Consider the following 15,251-nt stretch of genomic DNA (forward strand, 5'->3'; position numbering starts at 1 on the left):
TTAGTTTTTTAGGATACAGTTATCGACAAAAGTACTTAATCGAATTTTAATGTTGAAACATTATTATTTTGAATATTGAGCACGTACTCAACTACCGTTGCCACATTTTTCTTTTACCAACGCTATTTCGACATCTCTCTATCGCATGCTGATCGGATATTCAACTTTATTTTTTTTAATGTAAGAGAGCGTGATTTAAGATTTTTTTTATTGCTTACATGGGTGAACGAGCAAAGCCTCTCAAACATCTACAACGTAAATACGCCACCCACCTTGAGATATAAGTTCTAAGGTCTCAGTGTAGTTACAGCGGCTGCCCCGCCCTTCAAACCGAAACGCATTACTGCCTCACGACAGAAATAGGCGGGGCGGAGGTACCTACCCGTGCGGACTCACAAGAGGTCCTACCGCCAGTAATTACGCAAATCATAATTTTGCGGGTTTGATTTTTATTATACGATGTTATTCCTTCACCGTGGAAGTCAATCGTGAACATTTGTTAGATACATATTTCATTAGAAAAATTGGTACCCGTTTGCGGGATTCGAGCACCGTTGCATCGCTAGATACCAATGCACCGGACGTCTTATACTTTTGGCCACGACGACTTCCTAAAATTACTAAGAATGAACTTTGTTGACGTAACAGCTCCAAGCTACGATATTTATTTGAGCTATAACCGAAGACTCACGCGAGAAGAACCCGACCCGCTTTAAGTACAAAGATACCGAAACTCCAATTAGCGTTTAACATTGAATATATTAATACAGTCTCCGTCAGATTAACGTCTTCGCTATCAGAACCAGGGGGAGTTATCGTTTAGAGATAAAACACGCAGAGTTCAAGGTGCTATCATGGTTAAATTCTCGACATGTGTGTACGCATTTTGGTATAGAAAAGCAGGTTTTTTTTATTGCTTAGATGAGTGGACGAGCTCACAGCCCACCTGATGTTAAGTGATTACTGGAGCCCATAGACATCTACAACGTAAATGCGCCACCCACCTTGGGATATAAGTTCTAAGGACTCAGTAGTATAGTTACAACGACTCCCCACCCTTCGAACCGAAACGCATTACTGCTTCCCGGCAGAAATAGGCAGGGCAGTGGTACCTAACTATCCCTACCAAGAGCAGTAGTTAGGAGAATCTACCACCGATCGGAAACGCGACCCACTGAGAAGATCCGGCGAGAAACACAGTGGGCTCGACAGATACATTGCGCTCTCCTATTATTAATATTCACAGAGATTTAACAAAACAAACCTATAAACATATTCTTAAATAATGAAGAAAAATAGATATATATATATACTTACAATATAACCAATACTAGCTGGTTTACCCATCCAGTTCAATAAAAGCGGTTATTTAAAATAATTTTAGAGTCTAGAACTAGAATCTTAAAAAACGCACAACGCTCAGTGATTCACGGTTTTGCCGTGACGTAAGCGTACACTATTGAATAAATAAGATAAATTAAACTATATAGATATAACGGTGATAAACTATGACGTTTGTTTATTAATATTATGCACTGAGTTAACAAGGATCGGTAAAGTGTAAATGTAATTTTAAAGTTTTACCTTATATTTATTACTACATCTCTAAAGAGGACATGCGCTACCAGTTTAGCATTTGTATTTAATCAGTTAACCCTTTGAGTGCCGTGAAATCGACATAATCACTTTAGTGCGCCGCGTAGGGCACCAGTGACCTACCCTGCAGTCAAAGGGTTAAGAATGCTGATAATAGAAGGTGGAATGAGGAGAAGGAATCGAAAGTTATTTGAATTCTTATTATTCATAATTGAGGCCGTCAGCGCAAAAGTGGCCTAAGCTTACCATAGTTATTTAGGAGCAATGAGGTTTAAGTTTTCATGAATTTGAATTTGAGTAAACAAAAAAACAATAATGTTTACAAAGCCATCTGTTATCTATGAGTGAAACTGTAGATAGGCCGGTTTTGCATCAAAATTTATTATATTTTAAATAAATTGCAATATACATATAAGCATGATTATGAAAAATTGTGGCTTAGGCCACTTTGTGCTGACGGCCTCAATTATTCTTTAATTTGGTCAGTTAAAACTGCTTTTGCGGTTTAATATCACGACAAAATATTCATTCTAACGTTTCTATTCCTACTACTATAAATTTGAGTTTTTTTTTTATTGCCCTTGTAGGCAGACGAGCCCATGGACCAGTACTGCCAGTGGCAGAGCCAAATCGCTGCCTACCGTTAAGTACTCTCCACAAGCCTCGTTTGAAGGAAATATACATACATATGACTATGATTTAAGACGTGTGTACAGGACAACGTCTGCCTGTCAATGACATGACAGTCCCCTTTTTCGTCCCTAAGCCGCTCCACATCCGGGATCGAGACTCAGGATATATCTTGGAAAATAACTCACAAGACATTTCCTCTTATTCTTAGGTCGGTTAATTCATTTACAGATACTAGAGGTCCCACAGTAGTCGAAATTCGACTATAATTAATTGGAATTGTAAGTTTGTACACTATTATGATTGTATTTTATACTTCTATAATCACAAATTTCGCCAAGACTACACTATAAAAAATATTAACAAAAGCAAACAATATTTAATCTATTCTCAATTTGACAATAGACGCCAAGAACAAAAGTTTTACAATAAATAGTATGCATGCGTGTATGCGTCAAATACATGGTATGTAGTGTGTGTAATGTTTTCTTCATTGATTTAATGTGCATATCTATTATGCATTATTTAAAAAATATATTAGCGTTGTGCACTTCTTCTCTATATTCTCTACTAGCGACCCGCCCTCGCTTCGCTTCGGAAAGATTAAAACACACATGAAACCAAAAAAAAAAAAAAAAATAAAAAAAAGTAGCCTATGTTCATCAGGGACAATGTCGGCTTCTAATGGAAAAAGAATTTTTCAAATCGGTCCAGTAGTTTCGGAGCCTATTCGAAACAAACAAACAAACAAATCTTTCCTCTTTATAATATTAGTATAGAAGTATAGATATAGATAAGTGTGGAAAATCTCATACTCCTCCGTCCGCGCAATTTTCGTAAAAAGGGATACAAAGTTTTTGCTTGACGTATAAAATATAGATTGTCAGATATTGCCCCGGAGAGGTCGCGCACGTGTATCAACATGTGAGTTCGCTGTACAACTGCAGTATAATTTATTGAATAAACAACCCGCATATCGACTTTGCGCTTTCATAATTAACTGCCAACGTGTGTTGTGAGACAAAGAATTAATTTTCATTCTAGTTCCTATACCGATCGAATAGTGGGGACGTGTTTAGAGGAAGTTATGAATCTTTTCTCTACCAAATCCTTGGTAGCTCTAAGAGCTTTTTACTGGTGGTAGGACCTCTTGTAAGTCCGCGCGGGTGGGTACCACCACCCTGCCTATTTCTGCCGTGAAGTAGTAATGCGTTTCGGTTTGAAGGGCGGGGCAGCCGTTGTAACTATACATGAGACCTTAGAACTTATATCTCAAGGTGGGTGGCGCATTTAAGCTGTAGATGTCTATGGGCTCCAGTAACCACTTAACACCAGGTGGGCTGTGAACTCGTCCACCCATCTAAGCAATAAAAAAGAGCCTAAGAGAATGGCTAACAATGACCCTAGCAAGAGCAATGCTTGGCTGAATCAACTACCGGATCGGAATCGCGAACCACTGAGAAAATCCGGCGAGAAACTCAGTGGGTTACGTCTATGAGGAAGTTGTGATTTCAGCTTTATCACTCATGATGAACAATAGACCGAGAATTATACGCTATATAAAATAGACCACTTTTTCGCTGTAGGTACGTTTGTTTATATCTCATGACGTCATATTAATAATATTGAGATAAAATCGTGTACAGTTTGTAAACAGACCGACGAGGGTCAATGTTAGTACAGATCGCGTTTTATTAATATCAAAATACAACGCCAAAAACAAAAAAGAAATACATATTTTTTTTAGCGATGATACTTTCAACTAACGCCATCTAGTTTCAAAACATAAAAACCATAGTTTGGTCGTTATTCACAGAATTTCCGACTTTGCCTGTTCAGCTTTACGAACGATATTCCTATGTATATGATAGCTAATGAGTAATAGTACCTAAATTCCAAGACCAGACAAACAATAGATGCGTTCAATTCTGTCATTACAGTTTACTTGAAAGCTATAATTGTTAAATAAATACCAGTCCCTAATTGTTAATATGGGTGTTTTCAGTTTTTTTTTTTTTTTGCTGAGATGGGTGGACCAGCTCATAGCCGACCTGGTGTTAAGTGGTTACTGGAGTCCACAGACATCTACAAGGTAAATGCGCTACCCAACTTGAGATATAAGTTCTAAGATCTCAGTATAGTTATAACGGCTGCCCCACCCTTCAAACCGAAACACATTACTGCTTCACAGTAGAAATAGGTGGAGTGGTCGCACCTACCAGTGCGAACTCACAAGAGGCCCTGCCATCAGCAGTAACTAGTAATTGTTGGATAGCTGCATAATGAAGTCACTGTGGCCTAAAAGATAAGACGTCTGTGTGCTTAGTGCGAGTTTTGTAATGTTCTCGATAGCGTAAAAGTTAACTCAAAACTGTATGGAGTTGGAACGTTTGCCTGCGTTTGCCGCTAGGGGCGCTGTTCCAACTGCATACAAATTTGCGTTAACTTATACGCTATCGCAGTGATTCTCAACCTTTTTTTTGTTGCGGCACATATTAAACGATTTCAAAATTTGGCGGCACACAAAAAAAAAAGATAAAAATTATTTACTTACTACAACACACTGCATAAATAGTTTATCAAAAAAATTTAATATACGAAATAAACTAAAATATACTATAATTTTTTTTTTGTGGATTTAAATATATATTCATGTTTAAAATATTTTTCTTTTAAAATGATATAATTTAATAATATTAACATTATTATATATTCGCAACATTTGGCGGCACACTTTTGAAATTTGGCGGCACACAAAAGTGCCGCGGAACAGTGGTTGAGAATCACTGCGCTATCGATTAGATTAAGACGACTTTGGAATCCAGCATCAATGTCACTATCCACTGCGCGGAGGACAGAAGTGAATGGAGGAACATAGTCCCAACAAAAGTGCTCAGTAAAGGTCACGACCCTCAGAACTGAGGAATACGACGCACGGAGGAGGAGGATACGCTATCGAGACCATTAAAAACTGGCACTAAGCACACAGACGTCTTATCTTTGACACAGTGACACTGGTGAAATCGTATTTAACGAAGCGACTGCGTCGGTGTTCGAATCCTGAGATACACATTGTTCTACTCGTAATCATATATATACCCACTTAACTCATGTTAATGAACATCTTGCAAGATGAAGGAATCAATAAGGTATCATATATTAACGGCCGTCTGGTGTAGTGGTAAGTGACATGGTCACTACACAAGGGGGTCGCGGGTTCGAATCCCGCCAAGGGAATATATTTGTATGATAAATATAACTGTCATTTCCAGGGTTATGGATGTATATTAAATATATGTATGTGTATAATAAAAATCTTACATTTATTTCCGTTATGTGGTACCTGTAACACAAGATCTTTACGAACTTATCACGGGACCAGTTAACGTGGCGTGATTGTTAGTAAATATTTATTTATTTATTGCCTACGTAACTAAAACGCGCGGTTTATAAATTTGCGTCATTACTGGTGGTGTTAAAGGAATGCGGGGAAAGGAGATTCAGGCATCTGCAGATATCTTGCTTTCTGTGATAACTTCAAAGACAAACTAGTTCCTTCTACATTCCATATTATGGTTTGCGCCACGGTAGGAATACATTTCTGCCATCATTACTACTAACACAACATTTCAATGTGTTAAGTGCGAGTTTTTTTAACTTCTCTATCGCGTAAAAGTTAACTTACGCAGTTGGGACGTTTGCCTACGTTTGCCGCTAGGGGCGCTGTTCCAACTCCATACATATCCGAGTTAACTTATACGCGATCGAGAAGTTAAAAAAACTCGCATTGAGCACACAGTGCGGTGATACTTACACAATAGATATCGAACAGAATTTACAGTTTAATATAATTATTATATACCGTAATTTTCCTTTATACTGATATTATCCTCGAATTAGCTAATGCTTTAGCTTGGCCCGTGTAAATGATTTTTAATTTAGATAATATCATTGGCGGTTCAACGAACCCATAGGCATTGCGACGTGTTTACCGCCGCCAAGCTTGAGACGTGAGGTCGATGTCTCAAAGAACGCTGCTGTCCATTCTATGATGACACGCTTAGTCGACTCATGGCATCGACGGGAAGATTTTTTTTATTGCCATCGCCCATGGACATCAGCTTCAGCAATGCCAGGGACAGAGCCGAGCCAATGCCTACCATAAAATATATCCAGTGGTACTCTTCTACGCCGAGAGCACATATCTAAAACTAGAATCCGGCAGATTAGCAAGCTAAGTTACACAAAAATCAAGTTCACTCACATTCTCCTTGTCCACGTGCAACTGGTTGTAGCTCTTCGGCGGACTCTCCCTCGTCAGAACCTCGCATCGATTCCTGGTTCTTTTCGTCTCCGTCCAAAACTTCCTGGTCATGTTCTTCTTCAAGCTATCCTCTATGTTCTCTGTCGACCTTGACAGCTTCAAGATCGGCTTAAGCACATCCGTCTCCCTCATTGGCTGGCTAGGATTCTCGAAATTCTCCCGGAGCTTGAGGAAGTCGCTTTTCGTGCTAGCCGGCGAATCCGGGCGGGTTTCCTCGGCTGGTACGTCGTAAATCACCTCGTCCTAAAATTAGAGATGCAAGAGATTAGATACAGAATAGAGTCTACCTTTACTGGTGGTAAGACGTCTTGTGAGTCCGCACTAGTAAGTAAGTACCACCGCCCTGTCTATTTCTACCGTGAAGCAGTAATGCGTTTCACTTTGAAGGGCGGGGCAGTCGTTGTACTGTTACAACTGAGACCATAGAACTCTTGTCTCAAGGTATCCACTTAACATCTGGTGGGCCGTAAGCTCGTCCGACCGTGAGCGACCTAACTGATGTTGAGTGGTTTTGGAGTCCATAGACATCTACAACGTAAATGCCGCCACCCACCTTAAGATATGAGTTCTAAGGTCTCAGTATAGTTACAACGGCTGCCCCACTTTTCAAACCGAAACGCATTACTGCTTTACGGCAGAAATAAGCGGGATGGTGGTACCTACCCGTGCGGACTCACAAGTGGTCCTACTATCAGTAAATTTTAAAAATCATGTATGGGGGGCATAAAATTTCAGAAATGTTACAGTGGTTCATGGCACAAAAAAGGTTGGGATACACTGGTCTAGATTGAGCTTATGACATTTTTTATTTTACTTTATTTATTTATTAATTTGCGAGTATATTTTCGAAAGGTGAGGGCGCTAAAAAGGTATTGAACCCCTGGCGCGAGTTAAGATTGCAGAGTCACTGCTTCTGACGAATAGCGCCAGAGTTGCAAAACCTCCCCTCTTTGTATGCAATGACGTGACACAATGTTGTGCTGGAGACATTCTAGTAAACCTCCGGAGGTCAACAAACTAATGATATACCTAAAAATATTATGTGCGCTTTCACTGGAGTAAATGACATAATTAGGGTTGAAACGCACATTATTTTCAAAATATTTTTTTTGGTTTTTTGTTTATTGCCCTTTTAGACAGACGAGGATACCAACGGATGGAGACTGGTTACCATCGCTCGTGGACTTCAGCAATCTTAGAAGCAAAGTTAAGCCGCTGGCTACCGTTTATTAGTACATTTACCAATACCAGCGGTGACACATATCTAAATTTCTCCCAATTCATTGCTTGTGTTGTGACTGTTTCTAAATTTACCGGTGGTACCTCTTTTTGCTTTGCTTATAACGCAATTTCTGAAAATATTAACGAATCTTGCTGCAGCATACCCTATCTATTATAGCAATTATGTTACTAGTGCTACACAAAAAGATTAACCACATATCGAGGGATGAAAGGTTATTTCGTTACTCGTGGTAGGACCTCTTGTGAGTCCGCACGGATAGGTACCACCACCCTGCCTATTTCTGCCGTGAAGCAGTAATGCGTTTCGGTTTGAAGGGCGGGGCAGCCCTTGTAACTATACTGAGACCTTAGAACTCATATCTGAAGGTGGGTGCAGTATTTACGTTGTAGATGTCTCTGGACTCCAGTAACCACTTAACACCAGGTGAGCTGTGAGCTCGTCCACACATATAAGCAATAAAAAAAAAAAAATGGTTCAAGCGACATTTCGCTTAACACGCGACATTTATCTTTGTAATTAAAGGTGCGTTTTATTTGGTATCAGCATTAACAGTTCGATGTATTTAATTGAACTTGAATTAAGTTTACCCAATTCAAATTGCTGAAGAAGTTTTTTATTATGTTTTTTTTTCAATTCTAAACTTTAAATGGCTCAGCTGTATTTCTCCAAAATTTTAAACTTCAAGGGGCTCTCCTGCAAAGTTGCAAAAATGTCGCTTAAACCAAATAGTCTTTCACCACTCGATATATATATAAAACTAGCGACCCGCCCTCGCTTCGCTTCGGAAACATTAAAACACACATGAAACAAAAAAAAAAAAAAAAAATTATAAAAAAAGTAGCCTATGTTCATCGGGGACAATGTCGGCTTCTAATGGAAAAATAATTTTTTAAATCGGTCCAGTAGTTTTGGAGCCTATTCGAAACAAACAAACAAACAAATCTTTCCTCTTTATAATATTAGTATAGATAAAATAATTGGCACCATAAACAATTATTTGTGGGTGTTCGTATTGTAAGACACTTTTTTGTAATTTAAACTCAATATCCAAGAGTCCTATACACATTTCAAACAAATTTGTTATGTTGGAAAGGGACAGAGATACCCGGTCATCATCAGTCGAAACACATCCCACATATTTTTATATAGTTTAAAAATATGTCAAAACTACCTTAACCTATAAAACAATTAAAAAATAATTATTAATAAAACAAACGTTTGACAGCCCTGTACTTATAGCACTTGTTCGAGGCGACAATTTGACAAGTAGAAAGCTGTAAGTATACCGTATTTGAAAATGCAATTTTACTGTTAAACAAATTCTGTCTTAGTAGCTGTGTCGCATTGTCTAGAATATTATTTTTTCTGTTTTCTCGATACGTTATGGACTATAACTAAAACTAAAGTTAAGGTCGCGCGTGTTAGTTTAATTTTGCAGTTTCCGCGTCCATTCCGATCTGGTAGCTTACTCGCCGAGCCCATCGCTTGCGACGTAGGGCTCGGCGAGTAAATTAACCCACAGACACAGCCCACTGAGTTTCTCGCTTTCTCAGTAGGTCGCGTTTCCGATCCGGTGGTAGATTCTGCGAAGCACGGCTCTTGCTAGGGTTCGTGTTAGCAACGTCGTCAGGTTTGAGTCTCGGGAGCTCACCGAGATAGATAGATGGACGAGCTCACTGCCTACCTGATGTTAAGTGGTTACTGGAGCCCATAGACATCTACAACGTAAATGCCGCAACACACCTAGAGACATGAGTTCTAAGGTCTCACTTTTTTTACAGTACAACGGCTGACCCGCCCAAACCGAAACGCATTACTGCTTCACGGCAGAAATAGGCAGGGTGGTGGTACCTACCCGTGCGGACTCACAAGACGTCCTACCACCAGTAACCACCATTCTAACCTCCCGCCACCATCACGAATACACCACACTACTTAAAACCGCTTCTTCATCCACAATGCGTTTCCAGGGACTATTTTTGCCACACACCGTCCACTAGTCTGGAATGAGCTTCCTTCTAAGGTGTTTCTTGAGCACTATAGACGTATTCTTCTACAAATGTGAGTGCTCAGAGGTAATCAGCAACTTGGATGCGCATTGTTGTCGTCCATGAGCGATGGAAACCCCTCACAACCATGTGGGCAGTACGCTAGTCTCCCCGCCTGATGGTAATAGACACAATCCATACATTTTATAATCGCTCAAACCAATAAAACGTATCATCCAACCACGATTGCCCCGTTATACGAATAACAAATTTAGCGCCCTGATAATAGGGATGTCGAATATTTTTTTTAACAATACAATTTATTCATCAAAGAATATTACAGTAACTGGGTTTACGGAGACTTCGGGCTCTATGTATTTTGTACCGTATGCTCCCTTAGTTTGACGAAATGTCTAACGTCTAGACCTATATATTTCTAAAAACTGAAGCCGGTGCGTACATACACTATTCGGCTCTATAGACAATTTTCAACACCAGCCGACACTACCCTGAAAGCAAGCTACCCTCCAAACTACCAAACATTTTAAAAACTTTTCTCAGGATGTACAAAATGAAAAACTGTTTTAACAAATAAAAATAATAAAACTCACAGGTGACGTCCCTATTGTAATAAAATTTAGTTTCACAATATTAGATTTGCGGTTTGTGCGGTTTGCAAGTGCTCTTATATGCGATACGATATTATTACAATTTTCTCACGGGCGTTCGTGTTTAAATTTACCGGTAATAAAATATGTAGTTTGTTATAATATATTGTGAGATTCCTTAAAATGAGATGTAACATTACTGTGTTTGTTTTCATTGTCAAAAATTAAATTACATTTTATTTACCTGGTATTAAGTGGTTCGTGGAGCCCATAGAAATCTACAACGTAAATGCGGCCACCCACCTTAAGATATGAGTTCTAAGGTCTCAGTATAGTTACAACGGCTGCCCCACTCTTCAAAACGAAACGCATTACTGCTTCACGGCAGAAATAAGCAGGTTGGTGGTACCTACCCATGCGGACTCACAAGTGGTACCACCAGTAATTACGCAAATTATAATTTAGGATAAGATTGCCCAACAGTGGAGTAGCAGGACTCTGTATAACGCTCGCCAGGGGGCATACCGCAATCGGCTGTTCAAAACAGGCATCACAGACAGTGCTTGGAAGACATAACGGTAGACGAGAGAGATGATCACATGCTCTTTGAGTGCACGGAAGTGGCCAGTTGACTTCATTCCTTGGGTCACATTCTCTAAGGTTAGTTAAATTCTTAGTGAAGTTTATAAGTTGCTCGTGATATCTCGCCAAAATAGGCGAAGCTTTAAGACGACGATTTGCTTGAAGCTGCTCATTTAATCCCTCATTTTTAGATATCAAAATCTATACTAATATTATAAAGCTGAAGAGTTTGTTTGAACGGGTTAATCTCAAGAACTACTGGTCCAATTTGAAAAATTCTTTCAGTGTTAGATAGCCCATTAATCGAGGAAGGCTATATGCTATATAACATCACGCTAAGACCAATACAAGCGGAGCACCAATAAAGAATGTTCCAAAATCGGGTTTTTTTTCCCTTTTGAGAGCATCCACTGCGTGCGCTGCAGAAACGGTTAATGTTTCGCTAAAATAATGTATGACAGAATTGTTCCCCTTTAAAAGTCCGCGACAGCATATGTCTACATGTTAAGGTTAGCTCACTATAACGTTTTTTATGCTAACCAAATTTGTTCTAAAATAAAGCATTATTTGTGAACTATTCCACGCGGACGAAGTCGCGGGCAAAAGCTAGTTAATAATAAAACGTATACGTAGATATAGGACATACTTCCACTTAAATCCTTTCTGATGGAGATCTTGAAAGCGTTTAGCTGGACGAGCTTATGAATTGGATAAATTTTTAGTTGGAGCTTTATGTGGACTCAGACGATAACAGAATTCACACAGCAAAACTTTTCCCCTTAATATCGACGTTTGCGAAGGAGTTACGCACCTAGAGACCTTAATGGAACGTAACCTGATCCTCGATTCAACCTAGCCAATTAATACTGTAGACCACGTGCAATTAACAACAATTACTAAAGTTTAACCTAATTTTGGTCCATAGAGACAGCAGCGTGAATGTGACATGCACTGGAGTTTTGCCTAAATTGTGTTGTGACTGTCCTACCCTTGAGCGCATGGCTGCATCGTGGTAAAAATATGTATTTTGTTTTTATTTATTTATTGCTTAGATGGGTGGACGAGCTCACAGCCCACCTGGTGTTAAGTGGTCACTGGAACCGATAGACATTTACAACGTAAACGCGCCACCCACCTTGAGATATAAGTTCTAAGGTCTCATTTTTTACTGAGTTCTGAGGTCTCAGTATAGTTACAACGGCTGCCCCGCCTTTCAAGCCGAAACGCATTACTGCTTCACGATAGAAATAGGCGGGGTGGTGGTGCCTACCCGCGCGGACTCACATGAAGTCCTGCCACCAGTAAATGATAATCCCATGGGTTTACAGTCCGTTCTGCCACCATTAAATGTTGGAGATTGCAGGACGCAGGTATATTCAGAGAACGCCTGAGAGGTGAAGTAAAGCTAATGTGTAGTAGGGTGCTTCCCCATAAGGGGCATAAATGATAAGGTCTCAGCGAATTCCTGAGGCATATGAACAAAGATAAAACGTATAATGATATTGTGTACTCCAGATTAAATAAACAATAAAAGGCTTAATTGCGTTTTCTGATAAATCTATAATGAGAAAACAACATTTAAAGTCCTTAATCTAATAAAATTTATATTTTTAAACAGACTGAACTTTCTTTTTACATGAATGACATATTATACGAAAAATCCTTTTTAGAAAACTAGAGTTTTAGACTATAAAGGTTTTTCTTTACTCCCCGAAATCCCCTGTAAACTATAATAAATATTATGAAAATCGTTGGAGCCGTTTCCGAGATTCAGATTATATATATATTTATTTAAAAGAATTGCTCGTTTAAAGATATAAGATTGGCTACATATTCTGTCACTTCTGTCTGTCATAGTAGACAGCGGCTTGGGTCTGACCCTGGCATTGCTGAAGTCCATGGGCGACGGTAACCACACACCATGGGGTGGGCCGTATGCTCGTCTGCATAAACAGGCAATAAAAAAAAAAAAAATTATAATCATTGGTCCGAGAAAAGGCACTAAAGGCATTCCCGCTATTACACATTATGTAAGCATAGATATGCATCTAGCTGAATACAACAATGAAACTCTGAATCATTCCGTAATATATGCTTCATAAAGTACACTAGTGCATTACTTAATATGTCTATCAGTAGTGCTAAAAAAATGGTAGTAGGTAGCAGCAGTCTTTTTTTTTTAACGCTGGGGAATCCATTTACGGATCCCGGTCGAGGGGGGAGAAGGACCGAGGTCCTCCATCTCCCCCAATTTCTCACAGGAGACTACGCCTTTAAAGGCGCGCGTAGCACTTGGCCCGCAGAACCGACTACCGACTAAATTACTAAATAAAAAAATGCAACGCTGTTTCTACCCGGGAGTTGTTTTCGCCTACCTATGCTCGAGGGGTTATGGTAGCTACACCTAACTTATAGGCGAGCTCACGGGGCTCAGTCTGGCAAATTTGCTAAAAATAATGTAGAGAATAAAACAAGGACCGGTTTTGATTTTTATTGTTATTATTATTTTCTGTGTTTGTTGGGAAGCTGGGAAGTTTTTTGTTCCTGAGTATTTGGAAAAAATAATAATTAAGAAACCGAAACTAAATGTAGCCCAAACGAATTATCCTACCAATATTGACATCATTAACGTGTCTTCATTTATTTGTGAGCTATAATTAACTTATCACTTCGAACTGATAATTACGAAGGCCACACGAGTCGACCTTAACGTTTTACGGTCCGTCTTCCAATAGATGAGACGCGAACGGGTTATCTATGTCATATAGTTAATTGGTCTGATAAGGCGACGCCATTAGATTTTTGAATAACACCGGATTAGACGAACTTAAATGTTTATTAATTGGTGTTGTGTGTTCGCTCATGTCACTCCCTATCCTCCTGATCCACTATAGATGCTTTTAGGGATTCGAAGAGCAAATTAACTCACAGCCCACTGAGTTTCTCCTCAAATCTTCTCAGTGGTAGGCAGCGGCTTGGCTCTGCTCGGTAGGTAGCGGCTTGGCTCTGCTCCTGGCATTGCTGAAGTCCATGGGCCACGGTAACCACTTACCATCAGGTGGGCTGTACGCTCGTCTGCCTACAAAGGTAAAAAAAAAGTGGGTCGCGATTCCGATCCGGCGGTAGATTCAGCGAAACACTGCTCTCGTTATGATTCGTGTTAGCAACATCGTCAGGTTTGAGTCCCGTGAGCTCACCTACTAGTTAAGGTTACGCTGATATGGTCTCTGTAGACCATCAGGTTAGGTAGAAAAAAAAAGGGATTAGAACCATACGTAACTAAGTGAAATCCACACGTACATAGTTTGATTACGATGCGCTTGCAAAAAAAGGCATCTTCCTACTTTCTAGCGCGCGGCGGCACAATAACTTTCACTGCTTGATTGATTGATTGGAGCGACTCATTAGAGTCATGTGAATCGTCGCGTTGAACTTTCATAATGGGCGACCTGATGGCGCTTGTCAGGGTACCTTCTTATACCTACCTGTATCTATATCGGATTAGGAGGATTTTGGTGTGGGCCCAAATTCCTGGGACAGGTAGTTTTTGATTCTGACGGGAAGACATGAAGACTGAGATGGGAACTCCTAATCTCTGTTATCTCGACAGAGCTGCCTCCAACAAGATTTCGAAGCAGATTGTTGAGTAAGAGGTTTCTTTATGAACTGCTTTAAACTTTGTCGGCTATCTACCTAGTCAGGTCATAAATTCTGTCACATGTTTAATGTGAAATAATTGAAACAAGTTTATTCATTATGTAACCATTCATATACCAAAATAAACTTAACAAAATATAGATTCTTATGACACTAAAGTTTATTCAAAATGACCTCCGTGATTTTGAGTACAGGCCTTCAATCTGCGCGGCCAGTCGTCTATCGCAGCACGAACGAGGTCCATGTCAATATCGGCGGCTGCCTTAATCAAGGATGTCTTGAGTGACTCCAAATTGGGATGAGGCTTTGAGCACGCCTTTTCCTCCAAGTGTTGCCATATCTTGTAATCTAACGGATTCAAATCTGGACTGGAGGAGGGCCAGTCTTCGTGCCGGATGAAGTCGATTTCACGCGCCGCCAGCCAGTCTTGTGTGCTCTTCGCTCCATGAGCTGGCGCCGAATCTTGTTGGAATACCCAGTGCCTGTTATTGAACATGGTATGAGAAACAGGTTCCACAAGGTTCGTCAGGACTGTATTTTGATACACAACTGCATTCGTTTTTACACCTTTCTCACAAAAATGTACCTCTGTTAAGCCCCAATAAGAAACTCCCAACCATACC

The 15,251-nt window shown here is 39.8% G+C and overlaps 1 protein-coding gene across 1 annotated transcript in view; it reads right to left on the minus strand.

Annotated features, from left to right (window-relative positions):
- Positions 1-15,251, minus strand: part of LOC114246575 (uncharacterized) — a 45,576-nt gene that overhangs the window by 21,381 nt on the left and 8,944 nt on the right. Inside the window, exon 2 of the mRNA XM_028179158.2 lies at positions 6,491-6,793. Within this exon, the coding sequence (XP_028034959.2) occupies positions 6,491-6,793 (303 nt within the window). The remainder of the gene's footprint in view (positions 1-6,490; positions 6,794-15,251) is intronic.

The sequence above is a fragment of the Bombyx mandarina genome, chromosome 23 (genome assembly GCF_030267445.1).
Source record: "Bombyx mandarina strain Sakado chromosome 23, ASM3026744v2".
NCBI lineage: Eukaryota > Metazoa > Arthropoda > Insecta > Lepidoptera > Bombycidae > Bombyx > Bombyx mandarina.